The sequence below is a fragment of the Plectropomus leopardus genome, chromosome 19 (genome assembly GCF_026936395.1).
Source record: "Plectropomus leopardus strain MGB_pleo_1.0 chromosome 19, ASM2693639v1, whole genome shotgun sequence".
NCBI lineage: Eukaryota > Metazoa > Chordata > Actinopteri > Perciformes > Serranidae > Plectropomus > Plectropomus leopardus.
Window position 1 is genome coordinate 18,751,723 of NC_142194.1, and position 24,485 is coordinate 18,776,207.

Here is a 24,485-nt window from a genome sequence, read left to right on the forward strand (position 1 = left end):
AGTGCAGAGAAACATAAATAATTGTCATATTTTTAGTATGAACAACAGTTTATTTTATTACAAATCAGGGCATTTCTAAACCCTTTTTCATGCACAGACAATGACACAGAGGAATCCATTAAATGCACATTTTAATTCCATAACATAATTCTATGAAATGTGAAAAAAAGCTCATCTTAAACAAGAAGAATTGAATGGAATTACAGTATAATCAAAAAACTCATATGCATCTTATTAAAAAAAACATATGTATAAAATGAAATTGGGTTTTCGTAAAGCAATTTGATCACAAAAAATGTCAACCATGCAGTAGTCCAATTTAAATATAGTAGTAAAAAAAATATTGGAATCAGCCTGAATTGTAATCTCCCCTCATGTGATTAAAAATCCCAAAATTCAAAAGAAAATACAGTGGACACAATCTAAAACTGTTGCTGCAACATTTTCCCAAGTATTTCCTCGTGTGTGCGTTGTTAGTATGTAGTTCCACAGGGGACACAATGAGTAAATATTTTTATCTCTAAGGTGAAGTAGTTGACTGGGCGGGACGGCGCAAGGTGACACACCTCTGCTCTGTAAAAGCTTTCAATACCAAAGAGAGGAGAGGGAGTTACACTGAGACACAGGACAGGTTCTTCTGTCACTGTAAACACACTGTTGACACACAGCTGTTAACACCAGGAATTAAGTATTGGATACCCATTGACCTCGGTAAGTTGATCAAAAATCCATTTCCAATTATTAATCTCTGTTGTAGTCAGATATTGTAACACTTAAAAACAACTTAAATCAATTGAGGTATGTACACTAAGCATGAGGCGGAAACTGAACTGAGCGATGTTTAGTGGAATTTGTCACATGCTTGATATCAGTCATGCAACTAATGATGAATAAAGTGCAGTCATTTGTCAAGCTACTGAAAAATGATGCTGCCAATTCAATATTTTTGTTTGTTTGATGGAATTTTAAATTACTAATGTCGATTTACTGAAATCAAAAACATCCTGTCATGTCTCTATTGAAGTACATTTTTATTAGTTTTGCAAAATTCTGACAAAAAAAACCCAAATTGTGTTGTAAATATAGATATAAGCAGTGGAGTGTAGATACATTATTATGTGTTTTGTGGGGTGATGGACGGTGGTTGATTTAGTAGTTTTGTAGCTTTTTTGCACAGGGATGTTGATTCTTAATAATCCTTATATAGGGATTCAGTCAAGATATTAGACTGTATGTCTACTTAAGAATACTGTACATAAATTGCCATTTTTAGTCTGACTTTTACTTTGAAATACTCTATTATTACATTAATTCAACACTAATCACACCAATTTGGATCTGCTATTTAACACAAAGATGATGGCAAACATTTCTGCCATTTCTTTTTTTTTAATGGAACCAGCCTTAATGAAACGCCAGTGATACTGGAGGGTTGCTCTCTTGATAGCAGTGATCCCAGTATAACTGGCCACTGAAAAGCATAGAGATTGAAGGGTAAGATACATTACTGTCGTCAGACTGGTTGGGCAGCTCGCTCACTCACACAGCATAATCCCACATTATCTAAGCAGAGGAAACATGAAATAAGAATGCTTTCTGAGATAGCCTACTGGGTTACACTTGTTTAGCAATAGGCTGCTGCATGCCTTAAAACAAAATCATCAGTACCAGTCGAACTGTCTGTAAATGCATCAGTGGTCCTTTGACAAAACCCTTTCGAATTACACTCAAAATGTTTCCTGGTCCCCTCCTCTCTCGATGCTATGGAAGCCCATTTTTGCCTAGTCATAATGATAAACCTTCTCATAATAATGACTTCATACCTCATTATAAGGAGACATGTTCTCAAAATTATGAGTTTATTACTTATCTTAAAAATAATGCCTTTGTTTCAAAAATTAATGATTCACTTATCCTAGAATAATGATTTAGTACCTCAAAATAATGACTTACGTATCTTAAAAATAATAACTAAGGATGCTTATCTCAAAATAATAACTTAGCATGACAAAATAATGAATTGGTATCTCAAACTAATGAGAAACCTTCTCAAAAGAATGATTTACTTATCTCAAAATAATAACAAAATATCTCAAAAATAATAAGTTGTCTCAAAATAATGAGTATCTAAAAAAATGACTTATCTTGGAGTAATAATTTAGTATCTCAAAACAATGACTCGCTTATCTTAAAATGATGAGTAACCTGTCTCAAAATATTGACCTAATTATCTCAAAATATTGAGTTAGTATCTTAAAATATCTCAAAACAATGTGAAACTTTCTATAAATTTTGAGTTAGTAGCTCAAGATTAAAAGGTTGTGTTTCAAATAATGAATATGTGTCTGAAAATATTGAGAAATGTTAGCAAGCGCAAATGGTGAGAGTATTTCTCATTATTTTCTGAATCAAACTCATTACGTTGAGCTACAAAGTCATTATTTGAGAAACTTTCTCAATATGTTGAGCTGTAATCTCTTTATTTTGAGTGAATCTATTATTTGAATCTATTATTTTGTTTTTCATAATATGACTGACTGGATTTTTTTTCTTTCATCACACTAATGACAACAGGCTTCTATGATGTAAACTCATGAAAAGCTGCTCTAACTTAAACCTCTCCATTGTCTCACACCAGGACAGGATGACAAACATCTCGCGGTATCTTGTTAATGTAAGTCTCATCTGCTGCACCTTGTCCTCTGACTGATAGTTCAAAGATGCTCTTTTCCTCACCTCTTCATCCTTTACCTCTGTCTCCCTGCCTGCAGCACCTGCTGACGTTCTCCCTCCAGGACGGGGATGTGCAGAACGTGGAGGAAGCCCAGACTCGTCTCTCCTTCCTGGCTGAGAACAAAAAGCTGTGGAGTCAACAGATGTTCCTGGATGTTGGAGCACAAGCCATCCATCTGCGAGACACACAGAGCGAGGTGAGAACAAATGCACTGTGGTCATCAAATAGGCCTGTCTGTTGTGAATGACTGAAACGAACAAAGATGAGATTTAGATAAGATAAGATAAGATAAGATAAGATAAGATAAGATAAGATAAGATAAGATAAGATAAGATAAAATAAGAAAAGATAAGATAAGATAAGATAAGATAAGATAAGATAAGATAAGATAAGATAAGATAAGTTAAGATAAGATAAGATAAGATAAGATAATCCTTTATTGATTGAAATTTAAGTTTTCCAAGGGTAAGTACAAGGGTAAAAGTTGCATGCATGAAAGGTCAAATAGAATAACACATAACTTATAAAAGATCAACATACTGGACAAAAAATACAGTGGCTTATTGAGAAATGCCACTCATAATTGCATGCATAAAAACCTTCAGTTTCATCTACTCGTGCAGGACGAGCTGGAGAGGTACTCTTTCAGATCCATCTACCGCTGTGACGCAGTTAACACAGAAAAACACTTCCCATCCCTCCTTCTCCTGGTCTGCCAAAGCGCAGATCAGGAGAAACCGGACATTCACTTCTTTAACTGCGAGACAGTGAAGGTGAGTAATAACAAACCTTAACAGCTTCCCCAGTCTGACTCAGTGCGTCAGTTTGAATTGTAGGTCCCGGTTCAGGTTTTACAAGTGATGCCACTTCCTGATTCCCATTGTCACAGGCAGAGAAAATCTGTGACGACATCGCACGCGCAGTTTCGGGTTCCAGCAGGAGTAAGAAGGTGCCTGATGCCCTCAGGTACAGTGAATGTCATGGTCACAAGGCAACAAAATGTGTGGAAAAATATCAAAATGGCTTTTAGGAGGATTTTAAAACTGATAACAACTCATTAGAAATTTGCTCCTAATGACAATTCAAGATTATAAGTGCCCAATTTCAATGTCATATTGTGGTTTTAACAGAGGAAAGTGTGTCTCTGTGTGTGTGTGTGTGTGTGTTTGCATTCATATTGTATAGCAGGACAGCCAAACAAAAGAGAAACAGATATCATTCAGACCAACGTCCCATTAAACTGTTTGCATTTCCCCTCTTTTTTACTAACAGTATATCATATTTTCCACTGAATCAAAGCAGCCTGCTGGCACTGTCCACCTGTCTGAGAGAGAGAGACAGAGAGAGAGAGAGAGGACAGAGTAAACAGCTGAGAGAGAGAAAGACCTGTTTTACAGGTTTGCACATAACTTAGGAAGGTGTGACAGAGATAACAAGGCCTTTGTGACAAAAGCAGAGAGAAAGAGAGAGCAGAGGACGGATGACAGCGGCGGTGTGTGTGCTCGGGGCCTAAACGGATTACCTGCTTTGACAATTTTCTCTTTAAAGGACGTGTGAAGGACAGATATGTGGTAAGACGGACCTACGACTGGATTTATGCGTTTCAATGTTGATACAACCAAGAGACTGCGAAGTTTGAATCAACACACTTAGGAATATTTCACGAGAGAGGGCCAACATGCATGTTTGGGCTGATTTTTTGTCTTTTCCAGTTGAAACTGACTAGTTGCTGCCTGATTTGCTGAAAAGGAGAATTTAGTTTGAGGGACAGTGTTGTGTGCAATGTAGGCTCCAGCCATGAGAAAGCACAGTCAGACTGTTTACTGTACTTTCAGAGTGCAATAAGGGCTGAGGGATTGAATTTCAGAGGTATCACGTTATATCTATTGATGGAGGACTGTGTCTGTCTGGCTGCATTCACTGATCAAAGATGTCCTCCAGTTTGTCTCTGAGGCTGCATCCGTTTGAGGCTTTCACATTGAGGATGAGCCTGTCCTTCAATACAAGTGTTTGTTTGAAGTGTTTAACCTTTTGAACCCTAAGCAAACTGATGTGATTTATTTCAAAAACATGGGGTGGGGGGCGGGGGGGGTAATGAGCAACTTGATAAGAAATGTTTCACAAATTGCAAGCAATTGGTGGATTTATAGAATTATTTACTTTTTTTAAGCACTTTTCCCAAGTCTCATTTGCCTTGTTTGAATTTTCTTTCTTTTTTTTAAATCTTATTTTCAGGTAATGTTCTTGAACTTTTTACTAATTTCTTGTTAATTTTTGCGTCATTTCTTCTTTTGTTGCTCATTGCCTTATTCCCATGTTTTTGAAAGGAATTAAGGCAATTTCTTGCAGGTTTCAAAGAGTTCAGGGTGTTTCCTATGATTGTGCTGACTTATGGGTCACTGCCACCATCAACATGAAGAGCTGTTAGCATCACCTGCAGTATTTTGTAGGAGAAGGGTGCAGTGTTGAAACTCTCCTCTCGTCCTCTAGGCTCGCTCAGAGTGGGGGAGAGGTGATCGACCCCTATGAAATCCCAAGTCACCCTATCCCACATGCTCCAAATCCACCACCACCGAACCCTCCACCTTACCCTGGACCCAGAGGTAAGAAAAAAAGACTATATTTCCCATGAAAGCTTGTGTGTGACTTTAAAAGTATTTGACATGATGAGAAGGTAAGAGGAAGGGAAAAGGACACGACAGAGGTATTTAGGAGCACAGAGATTGCTTTGTGTGTTTGTGTGTGTGTATTTAAGGGGGGGGTTCAGGGATAAAAGGGGGCAGGGATTCCAAATGCAAGCAGGGCCATGAATGAAAATGGATGAACTGAATCTTCTCTTCTACAACAGCGAACGGCATGAACGGCGGGCCTGATATCTCCTTCCTGCGAGCAGAGCGAGAAGTGGTACGTCTGCTCCATCACCTTTGCGCCCTCTCACTCACCTTAATTCATATATTCTGAACAGCATGATAAACTGATTCTCCAATCCTCAGGGGATCCTCAATCACTGTTTCGATGACATCGAGAGCTTCATGGCCAAACTGCAGCAGACTGCTGAGGCTGCAACTGTGCTGAACCAGAGGAAGAAGAAAAAGAAGAAAAGCAAAAAGCAAAGTGCTGAAGGTAGAAAGAGATGGGTGGATTTCTTTGCAGATGATACCCTCAAGAATATCCTGTTGAAATAACACAACATTGGGTTTATTTTTTGAACAACAGAAGATTTACTCACTGCAAAGGCCCGTCCTCCACCAGAGGAGGAATTCATTGATATCTTCCAGAAATTCAAGTATTGCTTCAGCCTACTGGTGTGTATTCAGTTCATATTATATTTTTGTATTTTACATCAGTTTTTATTTTCAGTGTTATATTTTATTTTATTTTATTTTATTTTATTTTATTTTATTTTATTTTATTTTATTTTATTTTATTTTATTTTATTTATGTTCCAATGGTTTGCTCATTTCAGTTTCATTAATAATTGGCAAATTAAAACAAGACATTTTCTTTACATTTGTGTTTGGTTTAGTTTGTTAGTAGTTTCTTAATTTATTTTTATTTTTATTTTGATATAAAAAAAATCGCACCTATTTTATTTTTTAGCTTAGAATTAGTTAACTAAAATAACCTTGATTCAGTCACATCTTTTTTTTCTCTCTCTTTTTGTCATTCTTGCTGTGCCACATGGTAAATTCCTCCATTTCTTTCTTTCTAGGCTCGTCTAAAGTCAGCCATCTCCAATCCTTCATCAGAGGAGCTTGTTCACCATATATTCAAACCTTTGGATATGGTGAGTGCTATAACCTCTAAGTCACCACCAGCCAGGGCTTGCAAGGGCAACACCTGTTGTTGCTATTGCTGTAAACACGAGGCCTCGTCTGTTATAGCAGCACAGATAAAAACAAGCCTGCGCAGGAAATGACGAATATCTTTAAATAAATCTCATGATGTCATATTGTTGACTATATGGGAACAGGTGAACAGGGAACGAAGATGTAGATAAGGCTTATAGACATGGTAATTAAGTTTTATCATAGATGTTGCAGATTTGTCCCTGAGCTGGTATTAAACACAAGTGTAAGAAAAAACCCAAATATGTCATGCAACATGTCATTATCAATGAAAATCATCAGTTTGGCTAAGTAAAGAAACTACAAGTTCCACTCAGTATTTACACAGGGCCGTTCCTGTGTGATAGCCGAAAGTGAAACTCCAAACCCTGGATAAATGCAGCATTTGTTAGGTCAGCTTTACATGGCAGTATTTGTATGCAGGTATGTGTTCTTGGTACACAGTCGGTGCAACATTTGTTTTAGATTTGAAGTGGATTTTCTGTTTGCATGAAAGGCCACATTGCTGTCCCCTGACTGCTGCTTTGGATTATTATTGTTCCTGCTGTCAAAAATAGGTCATTTATGGCTTTCTGTAAAATTTGTAATTATATGACAAAATATTAGTTCTTACAACATTTACATACTTTATTTCGATGGTTAAATGAGCTTGCAGATCCGAAGACCTTGCATTAAAGTCACAACAATAATGTAGAAGTAGTCTTGGCATTGCAATCTGGAGAACTCAACAGCACGAGTCAGGAGAAAATGGAAAAAAGCAGTTCATATATAAGCATTATTTAAATTATTGTTATTATTGAATTATTATTTTAATGAAAGTTGGTGGAAGGGGGAAGCATGGGCTGAGGAAATTCCCATTCAGTTTTGAAGTAGATACAAATGAAGGGGCAGATATACATGAATTTTCACTTTTCTTAACATTGCATTTGGCTTTGGCGGACACATATAGAAATTAGTTGTTAAGGAAATAATTCCAACAGTTTTGGAAATATATCCAGTCATACTGTATGTGTGCTTGTAGATTTGCATATCATAGAGTATCCCGCTCATTAAGAATAAAATGTGAAGCATTAGATATGGAATTTCAGGTGTGTCAGCTGATGTTTGATATGACATAACGTAATGAGTTATGAATCAGTTCTCACCAGGAGAATCAAAGGGTGGAACGGGTGTGTTTGATTTGTGTACACTGGCACACCCGCATGGAAACAGCTTTTTTTCTCAAGCACCAGTGGTTGTTAGAGTTTCACAATCAGACATCGTTTTTGCAGACCTCTAACTCTGGTTTTTGTCTTATCTGTGTGTGCAGATGGTAAAAACAACAGGGGGACCAGCTCTCGGAGCCTCAGTGTCCAGCCCGGCCCTGAGCACCTCTGCTGTCTCTCTGCTACAAGACAACCTGAGCGAGGAGGAGAGGCAGCTGTGGACGTCTCTGGGTCCCAACTGGACGCTGCCACGGTCAGTATCAGCAATCACTTGGCTTGCCAGTGTAACAGTGATACCATGACATAAATTAAGTTTTCTTCTATTTTTCCTGGCCTCTCCTTGGATAATTTATTATATTTCTTCTCGCCATATTAACAAATATTGGCGGCTCATTCTCATCTCATAACATAAAACTTACAATGACATTTGATTTATTTGAAAGTTAAATGGGGATTTTTAATGCAAAGAATATTTACATCCAGCCAATGAGGTGTAAAAATGGTCTGATGTAAAAGATATGTATTATTGGCAAATAAAATAAAATAAAATAGTGGCTGCTGGCAGCCAAAGATAGTGCTACCTATTAAGTGATACAAGTGGTTGCTTAGGATGCCCTGGTCTAGAAAACAGGAGACAATAACAAAATAAAAATGGAACTTCCTGACAACATTTCATGTCATTTTTTGCCAACAAATACTGAAAAAACAATCAGTTCAAAGACAGACAGAATGAACAGTTCAAATAGGCTTAATAATTAATTTATTGTCCCCTAAGTAACAAGTACTCCCAGGATTCTGTTGTAAAGTAAAATATTGCTTATAAGCTTAGGGTGTAATATATTGTATTTACTGTGGTCTTTTTTCATAGTGTTGCTGTGAGTAGGTCTCACTTTAGTTTTTACATGCTTATTTGTACATTAGTACTGATATTTACCATACACAAGTTGGCTCAGTGCCACATAAACACATTACAGTGATGGGGGCTCCCCAAATAGAATTCTGCTTAAGGCCCCCCAAAAGTCTAGGTTTGGCCCTGCTGGCAGTTTCAACCCCAACATGTAAGCACTGATATCAACTTCCAGAAATTGGAAGATGGACTTTATTAATCAGAAATAATAGTTTTGGTCACGCCGTAAAGTAAAACCCAAGTGCAAAAAGGACTAATGCAGTGACTCTGTGTGCTCCCTCAGCTCTCAGCTCAGAGGGCCCGTGGCTCCCTACACACCTGTCTTCTTGGATGGTTGGAAGCCAGAAGCCTTTAGGGCAGACGGGCAGGTTTGGGAGGATCCGGTCGAGTCACAGCACAAACATGAGGCCCTCCAAGTAAAACAAGAGGTATGGAATACCTGAAAGCGGTATGGGTTAAACACTCGCCTCCGGTGTGTGTCAGAAGAGAGGAGCACTCAAAATATGTGTGTGTAAAAGCACAACACAGGGGCTGAACATAATAACAGACACACGATAATATATAAATATCAAGTGCAATAATCACTGCAGCTGCCCTTTGTTGTAGAGTTGCTTAAGTTGCTTCAAAAACTGTATGTTGTGGATGTTCTTTTTATTGAAAACTGTTTGCTCTAAAATAGCCTTGCATTCTTGTGTTGTTAACAATTTAAGGCATGCTTTATAATTATTAAAGGGACAGTTCACCCAAAAATCAAAAAATTTATTTTTTTACTCTTTCCTGGAGTGCCATTTATCAAGCTAGATTGTTCTGGTGAGCGCTGCAGAGTGTTGGAGATATCTGTTGTAGGGATGCCTTTTCTCAAATGTACTGAAAGTAGATGGCACTCAGCTTGTGGTGCTCAAAAAAATACATTTGCAAGACTCAATAATAATGTGTCTTTTCAGAAATCATGGCCCGGTTACTCAAGATAATCTATGGATCTTGTTTGAGCAGTTTGATGTCTGAACTGTCTTCTTTCAATTGAACTGCGTCTATATTCATAAATATCCATCTTGTTTTACCCACAGCAGCAGCAGCAGGAGCCAGCTGCTCCTCCAGAATCTCGTGTCAGCGATGAAACGTAGGTCATCTTGAAGAAGCAAATCAGCTGCCACAGTTTTCGCCCTGACTGTATGGTAACAATGTCTGTTTCCTTTCCTCTCAGAGACAGCAGCTCACTCCCACCAGAGTCTGAAAGGATGTACAGCTGCACTTATGACTTCATAGCCAGGAACAGTAGTGAACTCTCAGTGCAGCATGGGGAGACACTCGAGGTAAAAAAACAAAAAAAAAGTAGCACACAGTGAGAAATGTTCATGGTGCATTCAGGAACCAATCACCAAGCATGACAGCTGACAGCAACTCCTCTATCTGACAGGTGGTTGAATCGTCCAAGCGCTGGTGGAAGTGTCGTAATCGTTTCAACCAGATTGGATTTGTTCCCTTCAACATCCTGGATCCCTTGACTCACATAGACAGCCCCGTCACGCACACACCCCCTCGTGTAAGACACAAACACACACATGCACACACACATGAATTAGACAAGGCACAATGTTCTCTCACCTGTAAAAACGTGAATTCCAGTGTGATGTTACTCCCCGCTCCTCATTCCTTCAGGCTCCAGCTCCGCCTCCCCTCGCCAAGACTTTCTCTGTAGTCCCACCAAGTCCTCCTACTCTGCCTCAGGCCCTCACCCAACCTTCTCAGCGCCCACGCAGCTTACCGCCATATAGCCAACATATACCTGCCACAGAGGACCCAGATTCAAAAGGTAAAAAACAAACAAAAAAAACTTAACTGGGTGTGTTTGTGTTGGAGGTGTGGGTGTGTCAAAAAAATGCTGATATGAGGTGGTTTGACTATATATATATACACACACACACACACATACATATACACACACACACACACACACACACACATATATATATATATATCTGGCTCAGTTACTGTGTGAGTCAGAAATTAAAATCACAAAGACAAACTATGGATTGTATAAAAAGTCTGGCCAAAATAAAACAGGTGCACCACTAAGCTACACATTAAACCTGTGAGGGTTTTTTTTATTTTAAATCATGGGGATAAAGGTAATGAGTAATGAGTGACATGAGAAATGTCCTGCAAATTGCAAGATTTTGTAGAGAGGAGCATATTAAAATTATTTCAATCAGCTGACCTGGTGAACTTTCCAAGGACTTCAAACTTGTTAGAATAATTTTTGTTTTCCATTAGTAAAATGGATTTTTTTTAATTTTTTATTTTACTAAGGATAAAAATGCAGGCAGTCCATTGAGCCATTTATGATGATCATTTTTCATTTTGCCTGTAACAGACATAAACTTAAAAATATTAACCTTTTTTCTGTTATGTTCTTTTGGAGGACAGCCTACAAAGAAAAGCTTGGGCACTATAGTAAATTGTATTCATAAAATCTTTTCCATCATATATTTTACTTCTGCCCAGGACTTTAAAAAATCCTTTTATATTCTCAAACACAGTGGAAAAATGCTCCTTTGGATTGTCCACATTTAAAATCTGGGATATTACTATCAAATGTATTTAGCGCCTCTGTGCACATCATCCAGTTATAACACAGGTATTTGTTGTTTGTGTTTAAGCTTACATCATTTGTCACTTTTTATCTTTGCAGTCATGCAGATAAATGACGAGCTGCTCCAAAGGCTGACCAATGGAAAGGCTCAGCTGAACAAACCTCTGGTCATCCCTCGCTCTTCGGAGACCTCTGTGCCTCTGGATTACCACTCTCCTCCAGACGAGGTAGCTGAGTGGCTCCGAGGGAAAGGCTTCAGTGAACCGTGAGTGCTGTCTCATGTTGTTTACACATTGGGAATACTCCCAGTTTGTAGTTATCTGTTAATAAAAATATATGACCTAAAAATTTAACACTCAAAGCAGTTTTAAAGAAAATACATAAAAAAATATATAGAAAAAGTAAATAACTAAAATATGCAGATGATTTTCTGTATCAATGCACATTTTCCAGTTAAGGGTGGATATTTTCAATGTAATGCAAGGCTCAAAAAGAGTTTTAATTGTGTTGATTCTGACTTTGGTATTTTTTTTGTTTTCTGGCCCTCAGGACAGTGTCATGTTTGGGAGTGTTGACAGGTGCCCAGCTCTTCTCCCTCAACAAGGAGGAGCTACGAGCTGTGATTCCAGACGAGGGCGCCAGAGTGTACAGCCAGCTAACTGTGCAGAAATCACTGCTGGAGGTAAATAAACTCACTGAAACCTGGGAAAATAAGCTTGATTATCTCAAAAATATGGGAAGGCAATGAGCAGTGTAAGAGGAAATGACCCAAAAATTAGCATGAAATTTGTAAAATAAATAATTAAATAAACAAAAAAGTAAAAGAAAATTGCCCCAAAATATACAAATACAGCAAAATTGGAAAGTAAAACAAACAAAGAAATAAAAACAAGGAAATTACCAGAAGAAATGTGCTTAAAAATTGTAATTCTGTAAATATTTAATTTTGATAATTTTGATATTATAGTTCTACTAACATTTGCCCTTTATCTTTTAAAAAATATTTTTCTACTTATTTCTACTTATTTCCAAGTTGCTCAATGCCTGTTGCCATCTTCCACGAGAAAAAAAAAATCATGCCAATTTGCTCAGAGTTCAAAGGTTGAAATACATCTTAAAAAAAAAAGCGTGTGAATGCAGCACAAGGAATGCCATGTCAGTCAAGGTGTGCAAGCATGAAAATACAATTAAGGCCATTTTAAAGCTGCACCATACACCCCTGTTTGTATCACTGACAAAATTATTTAGTTGACACAACACGCATTTGAGGAGGGATCAATATTTGAATGTGCGGAGAGAGCAGGACAAATGTAGAAGTTTTGACAACAGGAAAAAACCAAAATCTCTCTCAAAATCAGATTTAACTATGTTTTTTTTATGTTTGCAAAACTGATGCTTAATTTTTTGCATTAATTTCATTGACTAAACAGAAATTACAGCACGTAACAAATAGTAATAACAGCAAGTATCAAACATGTAAAAAATCTAAAATCCAGTGAACTGTTTGAGAACTGATTCTGTGTTTATTTCAGTTTTTTCTGCTAACGCAACCTGGTGCCTTGAAAAACAAGCCACAGCATAATTTCTTGGTTACCAGCAACATAATTTACCGAATGTCAGAAATGTGAATTCTTTTTGCACTTCTTTTTTGACCAATGCTACGGTTTCTTGTAATACTTTGGACCCTACATCGGAGTCAAAGGCAGAATTAAAGTTAAATGCATTTGTTGTTGAGCTGGTTGTTGGCAGAAAGCAGAAGCTGGAGTTGATGGAGACTGCAGACAGGCAGGCTGAGGATGGATGGCAGAGGGCTGGCAGACTGAGCACTTCCTTCTAACTGAGTTCTGGAAGTAGATGAGTGCAGACATGAGGCGAAAACTGAACACAAAGAAAAAGGCGCATTGGAAAATCCAACTGATTACACTAAGACAAAAAATACTCAAACTATAAATAAAACGGTGCATCCAACAATAAATACCACTAGAGTCGACGGAATAATCGGACAGAGTGAAGGTGAAGCTTGAGTCCTTACACTGAGGCTGACGAGGAGATGAGTTACAGGTGTGAAGTTCTGCCAGGTGCTTGTTGCAGCAGCCGCGCCCTCCAGAGACACACACAGACACACACACACACACACACACACACACACACACACACACACAGAGAGAGAGAAAGGAGCAGAACACTAGGAAAAGTGAAAAACGAGTTCATAGCCAGAGCTGTGATAGTTAAATCAATTTATTCATGCCGCCATGAGTCACTTGATTCTGTCATACAATAATAAAAGAAGTACTCAGTAATACTACACTTTACAAATACTCTTTTATACATTAAAAAATTGAAAATATTACTTAAGTAAAAATATAGAAACTGAAGTACCAAAAGTAAAAGTAATGTATTGATGCATCAGTGTTTTAATCACTTCAATATTGTAGCCAGTAAAGTTACATAGATAATTAGTTAGATCATTTTAATGTCTTTATATGTATTTTATACATTATTTCACATGCTGCTGGGTAGCTTGTGATTTTTTTCCCCCTGGTAACCAGTTAAAAAAAAGTTTTTAATTCTATTTTGTATTGTTAATCTGAATATGACAAGTAAGTAGTATGTAGCGGAGTAAAAAGTACAGTATTTGCATCGTATTTGCCTAGGATGTAGTAGAGTAGAAGCAGACAGTAGCAGGAAACAGAAATACTCAAAGCACCTCAAATGTGTACTAATTTCCACCACTGTTGTCACGATGGTATTTTGTGAATAATTTTAAATCCTGAAAATACTGAATAATAATAATAATAGTAATGCATCAGGCTTATTTAGCATTTTTCAGAGTCCTTGAAGATGCTAAATAGTGTATGTGTGTATATATATATATATATATATATATATATATATATATATATATAAAAAACACACATATATATATACCACACAGAATAATGAGCCTTTGCCTTCATCTGACCTCATTTGGTTTTGCTTTCTACAGGATGCCAGAAGGGCCACAGAGTTGGAGGCCGTCATGGAGAAACAGAAGCAGAAGGTGGACCTGAAACTGGAGAGCAGCACGTTGTGAGCAGTGGGCGTCTCCATCAGGAAGAGTTTCACATGAAGGATTGTGTTCTTCTGGTTTTGTTGTCACTTGAGAGTGAACTCCTGAATTATTCATTCTGTTCACCAGAAAACAAACATGTGACAGTGACCATCTAACATTGTCTGTGAACACCATCATGCTGTAGTGACTTTGTCTTAAAACCAAAGTGTTTGGCAGCGAACCAGAAATTTGAGCTTTTAATGAAAGCAGATGCAGATTAAATATTTTAAAGTACACCATTTGTAATGTATGTTTATTGATTTCAATGTGAATAGTTTTCTGGTCTCATCTCTACTTAGTAGGTAAGGACTAACTTATATGAAATGTATTTATCTTTATTTGTAGAATACTTGTCTAATAACTCCACCGTGATTAACATGCCTTGACAATGACAAGACCTTGGCAGACAATAAAAATTAAAATGGTGGGATGTTTTTTTTAATCGAGACATGAAAGAAAGAGTTCCAGCAGAACATAACAGATTATGACTTCACACATAAGGTAAAGCAATGCATCCATTAAAATCTGTTTGCTTTCATATATATGTATTTGGAGGACTTTTGTCCAACTTGGGCCAAAATAAAGACAAATAAAAGTTATGTACAGTTATAGCATTAAATTTCCAAACATCGGTGAACCTACTGCTTCATATGCCGACAAACTCTGATGTTACCATTTATTTTAAATAAAAGAAATCAAGATGAAAACAAATTATACAACAAAGAGACTTGCCACCAACACAATTCAAAACAAGCATTTACTCACAAACTCTCAAACAGATTCTCTTCAATACTGGCAGCAGAAAATAAAACTTGATTTGTTTAAAATTAAAAAAAAATGGACAATGGGGAACGGATTGATACTAACACTCGCAACTCTAAAACCTTCTGGTTTTGAACTGGGTTCCTAAAACTTTAACTGGGCTTTAGCAAACTATGTACTGGACAATTAAAAATGTGGACAGACATTCATGAACTGCACTCGAGCTGTCGATAACAGCCGCAGTCAACCAGCTGGTGAAATTTAAATCTTTAAAGGGAGATGACGTGAAAAAAATTTTGATAGGACAAAGCTTTTCAGACCACAACAATCAGTAGGCCCAATACATGTTCGGATATATAAGATATTCAGACAGATTCAGTATCAAAAGACCATCAGTTAGTAATAAAAGAACATGGATCATTTATGCTTCAGTCCAGCAGACAAGTCCATTTATGTTTGCTTTTTCTGTTGGAATCATTGTAGGGTCATTCATAACAAGACATCGGATGTATTGATACAGACAGCCACCAAATCACAGATGTGGGTATTAACAATACTCTCCACTACCAATCAGTAACTAATCCCCTCCATCCAAATTCAATCTTCGATATATCTGGATGCTAGAATATTTTGCCCATACAATATTTCAGGTACGTGTACACTCTGGGTCGGCTGTAATAACTGTCAAAGCAAAGAAAGGAGGCAGGCGGGAGAACAAAGGGGGCAAGGCAAGGACTGTGTGTGACATTTGGGTTATTATAAATGGACAGACGGGTGAGAGAGACAGGAGGAGGTTTGTGTGTCGTGATGGATGGAGTTTGGTCTTCAGAGGTCCCCCATGTCCCTGTCGTCTGCCCGGCGGGAGTCCGACCTGCCGTTCATGCCGTCCCTCCTGTCTCGCTCCCGTGACCTGTCTCTGGATGAGCGCTCTCGGTCCCTGGACGACCTGGAGGGAAGAGACCGTACGAGATATTCAGTGACTGTGTACTCTTAAAAAGCAACATTCAAGGGTTCCCAGACATTTCCAAGATTTCAAAACTTTTCATGCCTTTTTAAGGACCCATAATAAAACGAGAGGAAGAGGCAATGCAGGGAGAAAATACACAAACGTATGTGACGGTAAACAAAACAATGTTACACATTACCAGCTTCAGAAAGTATATTTTCCTTTGTGTTAAATTATGTGGAAGGTTATCCGCAAGATTACTGTGACAGTTTCGCTACACACTACCAAATTCCATGACTTTTCCAAAAGTTGAAATGATTTTTAACTAACTAACTTACTATATTTAAAATCATAATTATGTATATTTATATATTTAAAATTATGTTGGAGAATTAACATTTTTAAAGTGTTTTTCTGTGTCATTTCATTGTTTGTTTTACTTTTTTTGGAGAATTTTCTTGTCCTTTTTGCTAATTTCTTGCTATTTTATGGGCCATTTCTTCTTATACACTGCTCATTGCCATCTTCACATTTCTTTTGTCAGCTTTATTTGTCAATGTCAGCTTTATTTATATAGCACATTTAAAAACAGCCAGTGGCCAACCAAAGTGCTTTACAGTAAAATAGTAAAAACAATAAAAAGAATAACAAGTAAAACAAGAAATCAAGCCAATATTCTCAGTTTTCAAATTTTTAATAATTCAATAACTTTTCAAAAACTCTCAATGAGTTTTACTTAGTCCATAACTTTTCCAGGTCTGAAGATGTGATTGTGAAATTCCCTGATTTTTCCATGTTTTTCATGACTGTGGGAAACCTGAATATCATAAGCTCCAACAAGATGGAAAACAGTTCATATAACATTTGGACCACATGAGTGCAACATCCTACTCATTCTTTATATATCAGCTCAAGAGACTATACACACTTTAACTTCAACGCTTGTGTCAAAATATCGATGGCGCTGAGGTGCATCATTGTGCAGTGTTGACTGCTGACTGATGCGATCACATGTGAAATAGCAGTTTGTTAGATGAGGCAACACTGTGTCTCAAAGATGCAATTTTTAAAAACAATAAATCAGTATTTGGTGACACGTTGTGTTGGACTTGGTGTATTTACTTGTGTCTGGAGCTCTGCTCGTGGCTGTGGCGGTGTCCTCGGCTGCGAGAGCGGGATCGGCTGCGATGCCTCCTTCTCCTCTCCCTGGAGCGTGAGCGCGAGCGGCGCCTGTCTCGTGATGTGGAGCGTGAGCGCCTCCTTCTGCGGTCACGAGAACGAGATCTGACGAGAAATGACACACAACACATGAGTCATAATTTACCTTAGATTGTCTCTTATCAGAACGACTACGGATAACTACAGATGCCAATATCCAATATGCTGATATATAAAAACTCATTCGGTCGTAAACCAGCACCGATACATACACTTTTTTTCTTATCTAATGTTAGTGATCATCGAGTCTCTTCTGTAGTGGAAGTAACATCATAGTATGCAGACTCTTATCATGATGGCCCACCAGCAGATGGAGACATAAAATACAATTATTCGATGTGTGTAATATTCATTCATTGTGCAAAATATAAAAAATACTTCAACTTAGGGTTGCTGTGCTGTACATGTTCACTACAAAATACAGTGTGAAAAGCCTATTTCTTACCTTCTATGCTCTCTGCTCCGTGATCTGGTCCTGTGAAATAAGCAGAGGCAAAATCATAAGTTTAAACATACATTTTATACAAAAGAGCTTCTATAGATGTGACAAGGATTTTAAATATCCGCACTCACCTCTTCTTCATCCTTTCCTCTTTCTCCCGCTCTTCTCGTCTCTTCAAGCGTTCCTGGTTCCTTTTCTCCTGCTTGTCAACCACAGTTTTCTGATCAAAATATAAAAAAATAAAATTAGAGGAGAAGCTATATTTATCCAAACCTTGAGACAGTTTGGGAACTTTTTTCCCCTTTGTTTTCAGACCTTTATGTTTTCAGGTTGTTCTGATGACTTTAAATGTCATTTACTGTGACAAATAGATCTTTTCACAGGATCTTCAGGTTATTCTGATCAACTCTAGGTTTTTATCTGAAACTAGTGCTATTCACATTTTTTTCTAGTGATTTTCTGGCACTGTACACTGGGGCTATATGTATATACGAAGATATTTATATTTACCTGCATGTGTGTATATACACATTTTTAGATTTTCATCTTACTTTTTTGCTGGTCATCAAATGTCTTATCCACATTTTGTTAAGTTGTTATCTACTGATGTTTTTGTATTTATGTAATAATGAATAGGGGCCTACTGAGTACCAGGTGACCTATCAGGTGACCTATCAGGTGACCTATCAGGTGACCTATCAGGTGACCTGCTGTAATAGTAATTGAGGGTGTGTCTGCATTGTTTACTTGTCTGATGAAGAGCATGTAGCTCGAAACGTCACCTCGATGGTAATAATGTTAAATATTCATGGGAGCATAGCCCAGTGTACTAACTGTGTTTTTCTTGTCTTGTATCATCTCTTGGTCAGCACCTAACCTTTTTGTTGTCTGCATGCTTTAGTGAACTCATTACAAGATGGAAGTAAATGTATAGATTGTAGTAATGTGTTTGTAGTGTACAGGATGGGACAGGTTGGCACATACCTTTAGTTGGTCCAGTTTCTCTCTGATCTGGATGAAGCCCAGGTGAAGCTTCCCACCAAAATGGTCGGCCAAACGACGGTCATTGTCATGGAGACCCAGGTAAGCGGAGCACACCTCACACACACGAAGCTTCTGTTGCTGGAAGCTGGAGGCCGGCATAGAGTTTCTGTACTCTTCCTGAGGGGAGAGATTACAGCAAAAAGAGTTGCATTGAAAGGATTAAATTAAATCATTAGTTAATAGAAAAAGCACCACATCTTTCATAGCAGGAAGTACTGCATAAGTACTCTTTCCTCACCTCTGCATCCTTCTTCCTAGTGCGGACTTTCTCCACTTCCTGCAGGACCTTCTGGGCCTCATCCACGTTGCCTTCAGCTCCGAGTTGCTCAGCCTTAGCCAGGAGTTTACCTATTTCCTCATTCAGCTCATGAACCTTCTCTGCCTGCGAAACAGCACAAACAACACAATTTACATCTACTGTGATCGAATTATAGTGGAATATTAGTGTTTGTGCAAACACAGTCAATGTCTGGGTTCACATATCTTTTGTTACTCACCTTTGCTGCCACCTCAGCACTGATCTCTTCCTGGGTCTCAGCCAGGCGCTTCTTGGCCAGCTCTGTCCTCCGGTCGCAGTCGGCAATGAACGTCTCCAGGTGATCCACCGCCTTTGGGAGTGAGACAGTTAACAAAAAACAGACATAAGTATGTAACTTGGTAGATTTGTATACATAAGCTTATAGGAAAACCTTTAATAGGGATTCAATGGTATTCAATAATCATCTGATTGAGTGTAACAGACATAAAGTGCTCCAAATAAAGGTTATGGGGGAACCTGAGGTGAGGTAATTTATTGTCTGCCCCTTAAACGATTTGATTCATCAGTCAGAGACCCCTCAGTGGATTGACACTGCTTCAAGTCGAGCGGTTCTTTTTATTTATTTTTTTAGTAGTCAGTGTGCTGTGCGGTGTACTTCTGGGAGTTTCTCAACACTCTTTGGTACAAGCTGCCAGGGACGAGGTGCAGCGGCATGATGGGAGAGAGACGCGGCACCCTAAGGCTCTGAGATAACATCTTCTCTCTTCTGCTCAGAAACTTGTGGTTCAGTCTCTGCCTTTTATTTACAATCTAGGGTCGGCAAAAGATGTTGTTGCACATTTGTGATCCGTCATTAGCGCAGTTGGCTTGTTTACTGTATTATGTGAATTCTGCTGTAACACCAAATGCCCCACAGAGCCGTTAAAACTTTCAAACTTTCTATGGAAAAATAAAAAATTAATTGTTCAATATTTGTATTGAATTGCCAAATCTGATTCGACTGGCATAATTCTGAGTCAGGTACAGCCCTAGTCAACACTGCATATATATATCCACTGATCCAAATCACAGTGAGCAAACTCCTTTTACAGTACATGTCTTTTACAGTTGGCCTAAAACTGAGGTTGTTTTGTGGCTGCAACTCAGTGGTATTAAGAAAAGCATCATTAGGGGAGAAAAATGAGCCACAAGCTATTTCTCCACAAATGCAACAAAAAGTATATTTTTACAGGGCTACTAAAAATAGTTAGTTGTCGTATATAACAATTCAAGTTTGGATTTAGAAAAAGTGCAGTTAATGTGGTCGTGTTAAATAATGGGATCTGACACTACTGTCACTGGCTGCTTACCACTTGACGTTAATACTAAAAGCTATAGTAAGTATATAACTGCGACTTCAAAGCCAGCTACCCCCTCAGTTAACCTGTGTTTTACTACACGATTCTATAATCTCAACTGTAATATTTATAGTAGGACATCACTTACGTCAAGCTCGAAGAACAGATCTCTTTCCTTGGAAGCAATTTCATAATCTGCCCGAAGTGCCAGGTCATGGATCTTGGTGCACTCCCCCAGGTCCATACGCTGTCACCAAAACACAAGCAGACATGTATCAAACTCACATATCAAACGCTTTCAGATTATCCTTATTGCACAGTTTTTTCTCCCTATTTTTTCAGCACTTTACTATTATCCTGTGAAAAAGATGCTGAAATAATTTCGGTCATTACACTTAAAATTTAGGACACTTACAGTTCCAGACAGGATGTCATGCGGACAGCAGTTTAGAAGATGACTTTTGCAGACTCGATCATCAGTGAACTTGACCCTCTGTCGCGTCTCATCCCCTGAAACAGTCCAAAAAACAACCAATGAGAAAGACCTCACATATTTGTTATCAAGGGCGAGATATCCAGTGTTTAACATACATTACTGTGATTGCAAAACATTACAATGGGCAGATATGTGTCACTAAAACTGCATACAATGATTATGTGCCCACCTAAACGAGTGAAAACCAACTGTTTTATTTCTGATTGTCAAGGGTATAACAATATATTTTAACATAAATAAATATTGTGCCTCTGCTGGACTACATTTATTATGTTTTTCTGTGTAAAGAAAAAAGAAGTTAGATGTGGCTCGCTCTGCATTTATATGGCACTTCCTGTTATTCTTGGTGCTTACCTTACCCAAGTCTCAATAAAAAAACATAGGACGATTTCAGAGCCTCAGCTCAGTTTAACTTGAGATAAGGCTCAATGCCCACTCCTTAAATGTGGGGCATTCTGAGATAAAGATAATAGGGGCACAACACAGGTAAGTGACTATGAAATCATTGTATCATTTAAGTCGTGTGAACAGAGCTACCATAAGTTTCAAGTGTTCATTACATTTCAAAGCATATGACTCTACGGGAAAGACTGCTATCAAGGCTGTGATAAGAACTGTAAACATTTCAGACAAATGTTCCAGCCAAGCCTTTAACAAATATGAAACATTGAAAAGAAATACAAAACAAAAATACAAAAGAAATCCAAGGAAAAAATTAGTTTATACACACTGCGTTCTGCACCACATACTGTACCCTTCTGCATCTTCAAGACCTCAGCTGCAGAATTTTAAACCCGCTGTAGAAAAGTATAAATGGGAACAGTTTTCTTGCCCATACCTGTAGTAAGAAGTTGGGAGTCATACACAAGTCAGATTGTAAATGATGTGTGCAAAGTTTTTTTTTTCTTCTTCGATGATTGCAAAAATTGCCTTCTGAAAACAGACGTCTCAATGAATACTGAGAACTTGTCGTTTGGATTCTGCGCGACCAGACGTCTTAGCTCAAACTGCATAATTCTACTCCAAATTGTAATTCTAGTGCCACTGAAGATATACCCATTTGTGTGAATTAAAAAAAAAGCTACAATAACTTCCGGAAGGCAAACAAATGGTTTGGATATTCATCATAACAGCTTTAAAAATTATGTGTGACTCACGGCTCGATGAACATGAGGCTTTTCTGCAACTCCTTTGCAGATTGTTGTAGGCTGGCAAAGATACACTGAACCTTAATGAATAAAATAAAGGGGCCACAATTGTTCAGTTTGTATGCAACAAATGTATGGGAAGAATTTGATATCAATCTCATCACACAAACACCCACACGCTCACAACACATTTTCACTTTCTCTGTTTCGATTGAATGATCAATTTATAAAAAGAACATCTGTAGTTCCATTCAATCAACTGTCAGGATGAATCTCTGGTTTATAAATTGACAGGGGCATTAAGCTTTAATTTCTGCCCATATGAAATTGACCTTACAGCTGAGTTAACGGTTAATGTTTGTATCCAAATGGCTGAAAGCAATTACTATAATTGTATTTTCGCAAATCAAGTGTTCATGAGGACAGGGATACCATTAACTCCATTTTCAGAATAACAGAAATGGTAAATAATTACAATGTTTTTAATAAATATGCATTTGTCAGCTTCATTACATGGGCTAGGTCCCATACACATCATTTTTAAATGAATTATTATTTATTAAAAAAACAGGCAAGAGCACATGTACACAGTATGTTCTACTTAATGCAGACTCTTTCACAACCCAATAAGACAAAATTACAAACTGTATTTATATAAAACTGTTAAGTAAAATCTTGATGTACTTTTACCTCTCTTGATTTTTTTCATGCTACCTCATTTTATGCTGTTATTTTCTTTCTGAAACTTTATATTGACACCCATTTGCCATACTTGAGTCAGGGTTCCCATCACTTTTTAATGGATAAAATTTCAATTTTTCTTTTTTAAACTTTACAAAGACCCATAATATTTTTCTTTTGTTTTCTTACTTGCCTGTTGTTTTTCGGATTCAAACTCTATTCAAACACAATATAATTTCAACTGGCATGCGTGAAGTGAAAGACAAAATATGTGGGAAAAATGAAAACAATGGGAATGTGATGGTAAACAAATGTCACGCGTGACAGATAATATGTGGAGAGCTTCAGAAATTAAATTTTCCATTATGGTGTATTTCGTGGGTAGTTATCCACATGAGATTAATGAAAAACAATATAACTCAAGACTTTTCCAAAACTTTCAATACTTTCTACTTATTCCATTACCTTTTTTTAGGCCTGGGTAATGTGATTGGGAATTTCCATGTCTTTTACAGTTTCCCCATGACTGTGGGAACTCTGTTAAGTAAGATTATGAATACAGGACCTTTACTAGTGTTTCTACATTCACCACAGGCACCTTTCCCACTCTGACGCTAGCAGTACGGCTACTTAAGTAGCAGCTGGTAGGCCTAACGTTATGCGAAACCCTTAAAAAACGTTGGACGTTATCCTTTACGTGTTATGAATTAGGCACGATGGACATAACGTTATCCACTTACATAATAGAATTTAATTCATGTCAATAATAAATATGTGTAAACTGTTCACTGCTAGGTAGCATGGTAGCGTTAGCTACCTTAGCTGCTAGCCAAGAATATAGTGAACGCTAAAAGTGGAAACGTTAAAGGCGAAACTAAAAACGTGATCATTTGAATTACAATTAACCAAAATGGATACAAACATTAAAACCAAATGTTAATCCGTAATGGCTTCTTTAATCTAGCGTTACTGTATCTTACACAGCCCTCTGCAGTAATATATCCATTCATGCAGGTCTGTCCATCACACACCAACACAAGCCAGCCGCAGCAGTGGCTCCATCTTGGCTAGCTAGCTAGCTCAGCTAGCATGCTACGGCAACTCACCGTCCCTCGCTGTTCCCATTAGCTGGTCGAGCAAAGCTCTCATTTGAGCTTGGGCAGACATTGTTGTGGGTCTTCCGTCGACAGCGCTATATAAAAGTAAGCAACTGAAAACAGCTCCTTAATGTTTTTGTTAAATTATTTGATAATTTAGTCTTCCGAGCATCACCTCTCGCCGCTTTCCTCTATTTCGTTTACTCGCCAGTTTCCGATTTATATTAAGGAAATGACGACAGGCCCTATTTGAAAGTTCCGTTGAGCTGACGCTGAAGGGCGGGCTGCTGGTATGAAATGAACCAATCAAAACGTCCAAGAACGAGCGACTCCACCAATCAGAGCGGCTTGAAGTTATGCAATAAAACTCTTTGCCCTGATCTAGGCCTCTCAGGCAACACATACTCGCGAGCTTTCGTCCCTATTTACTTATGTCCCGTGGTGGAAGAAGTATTCAGATCCTTTACTTATGTGAAAATACTAATACCATACTATAAAAACACTCTATCACAAGTAAAAGTCCGACATTGACGATGTAATTTAAGTAAAAGTAAGTATGTACACTAAGGAAAAGTACTTTAAGTATTAAAAGTAAAAGTTTCCAATGCAGAAAATTAAAAAAAAAGAAAACAACAACTAAAGTAATGATAATAATAACACCAACAACAAGAAGAAAA

General features: G+C 37.7%; 2 protein-coding genes across 4 annotated transcripts; one reads left to right on the plus strand and one right to left on the minus strand.

The window, feature by feature from the left end:
- The first annotated feature begins 581 nt into the window (after positions 1-581).
- On the plus strand, positions 582-14,804 carry eps8l1b (EPS8 signaling adaptor L1b). The gene is made up of 19 exons (XM_088069845.1): positions 582-711; positions 2,639-2,674; positions 2,772-2,930; positions 3,358-3,507; positions 3,624-3,700; positions 5,225-5,337; positions 5,583-5,638; positions 5,728-5,857; positions 5,951-6,039; positions 6,447-6,521; positions 7,892-8,040; positions 8,978-9,122; positions 9,762-9,814; positions 9,899-10,007; positions 10,112-10,237; positions 10,354-10,507; positions 11,387-11,552; positions 11,837-11,969; positions 14,274-14,804. Exons 2-19 carry the CDS (start codon positions 2,645-2,647, stop codon positions 14,358-14,360), a joined length of 2,001 nt encoding a protein of 666 aa, XP_087925971.1. The 5' UTR covers positions 582-711; positions 2,639-2,644; the 3' UTR covers positions 14,361-14,804.
- luc7l (LUC7-like (S. cerevisiae)) lies at positions 14,795-24,040 on the minus strand. 3 transcript variants are annotated; one of them, XM_042507895.2, is made up of 11 exons: positions 23,818-23,982; positions 22,040-22,110; positions 20,802-21,720; positions 20,535-20,633; positions 19,288-19,398; positions 19,029-19,172; positions 18,731-18,907; positions 17,878-17,966; positions 17,750-17,779; positions 17,209-17,370; positions 14,795-16,086 (listed from the first exon to the last, which is right to left on the minus strand). In XM_042507895.2, exons 3-11 carry the CDS (start codon positions 20,973-20,975, stop codon positions 15,966-15,968), a joined length of 1,107 nt encoding a protein of 368 aa, XP_042363829.1. In that variant the 5' UTR covers positions 20,976-21,720; positions 22,040-22,110; positions 23,818-23,982; the 3' UTR covers positions 14,795-15,965. The 3 variants fall into 3 exon arrangements, with proteins under 3 accessions (XP_042363829.1, XP_042363831.1, XP_087925972.1); XM_042507897.2 differs by lacking the exon at positions 22,040-22,110 and having other exon boundaries at positions 20,802-20,896; positions 23,818-24,040; XM_088069846.1 differs by having other exon boundaries at positions 20,802-22,110.
- Between the last annotated feature and the right edge of the window lie 445 nt (positions 24,041-24,485).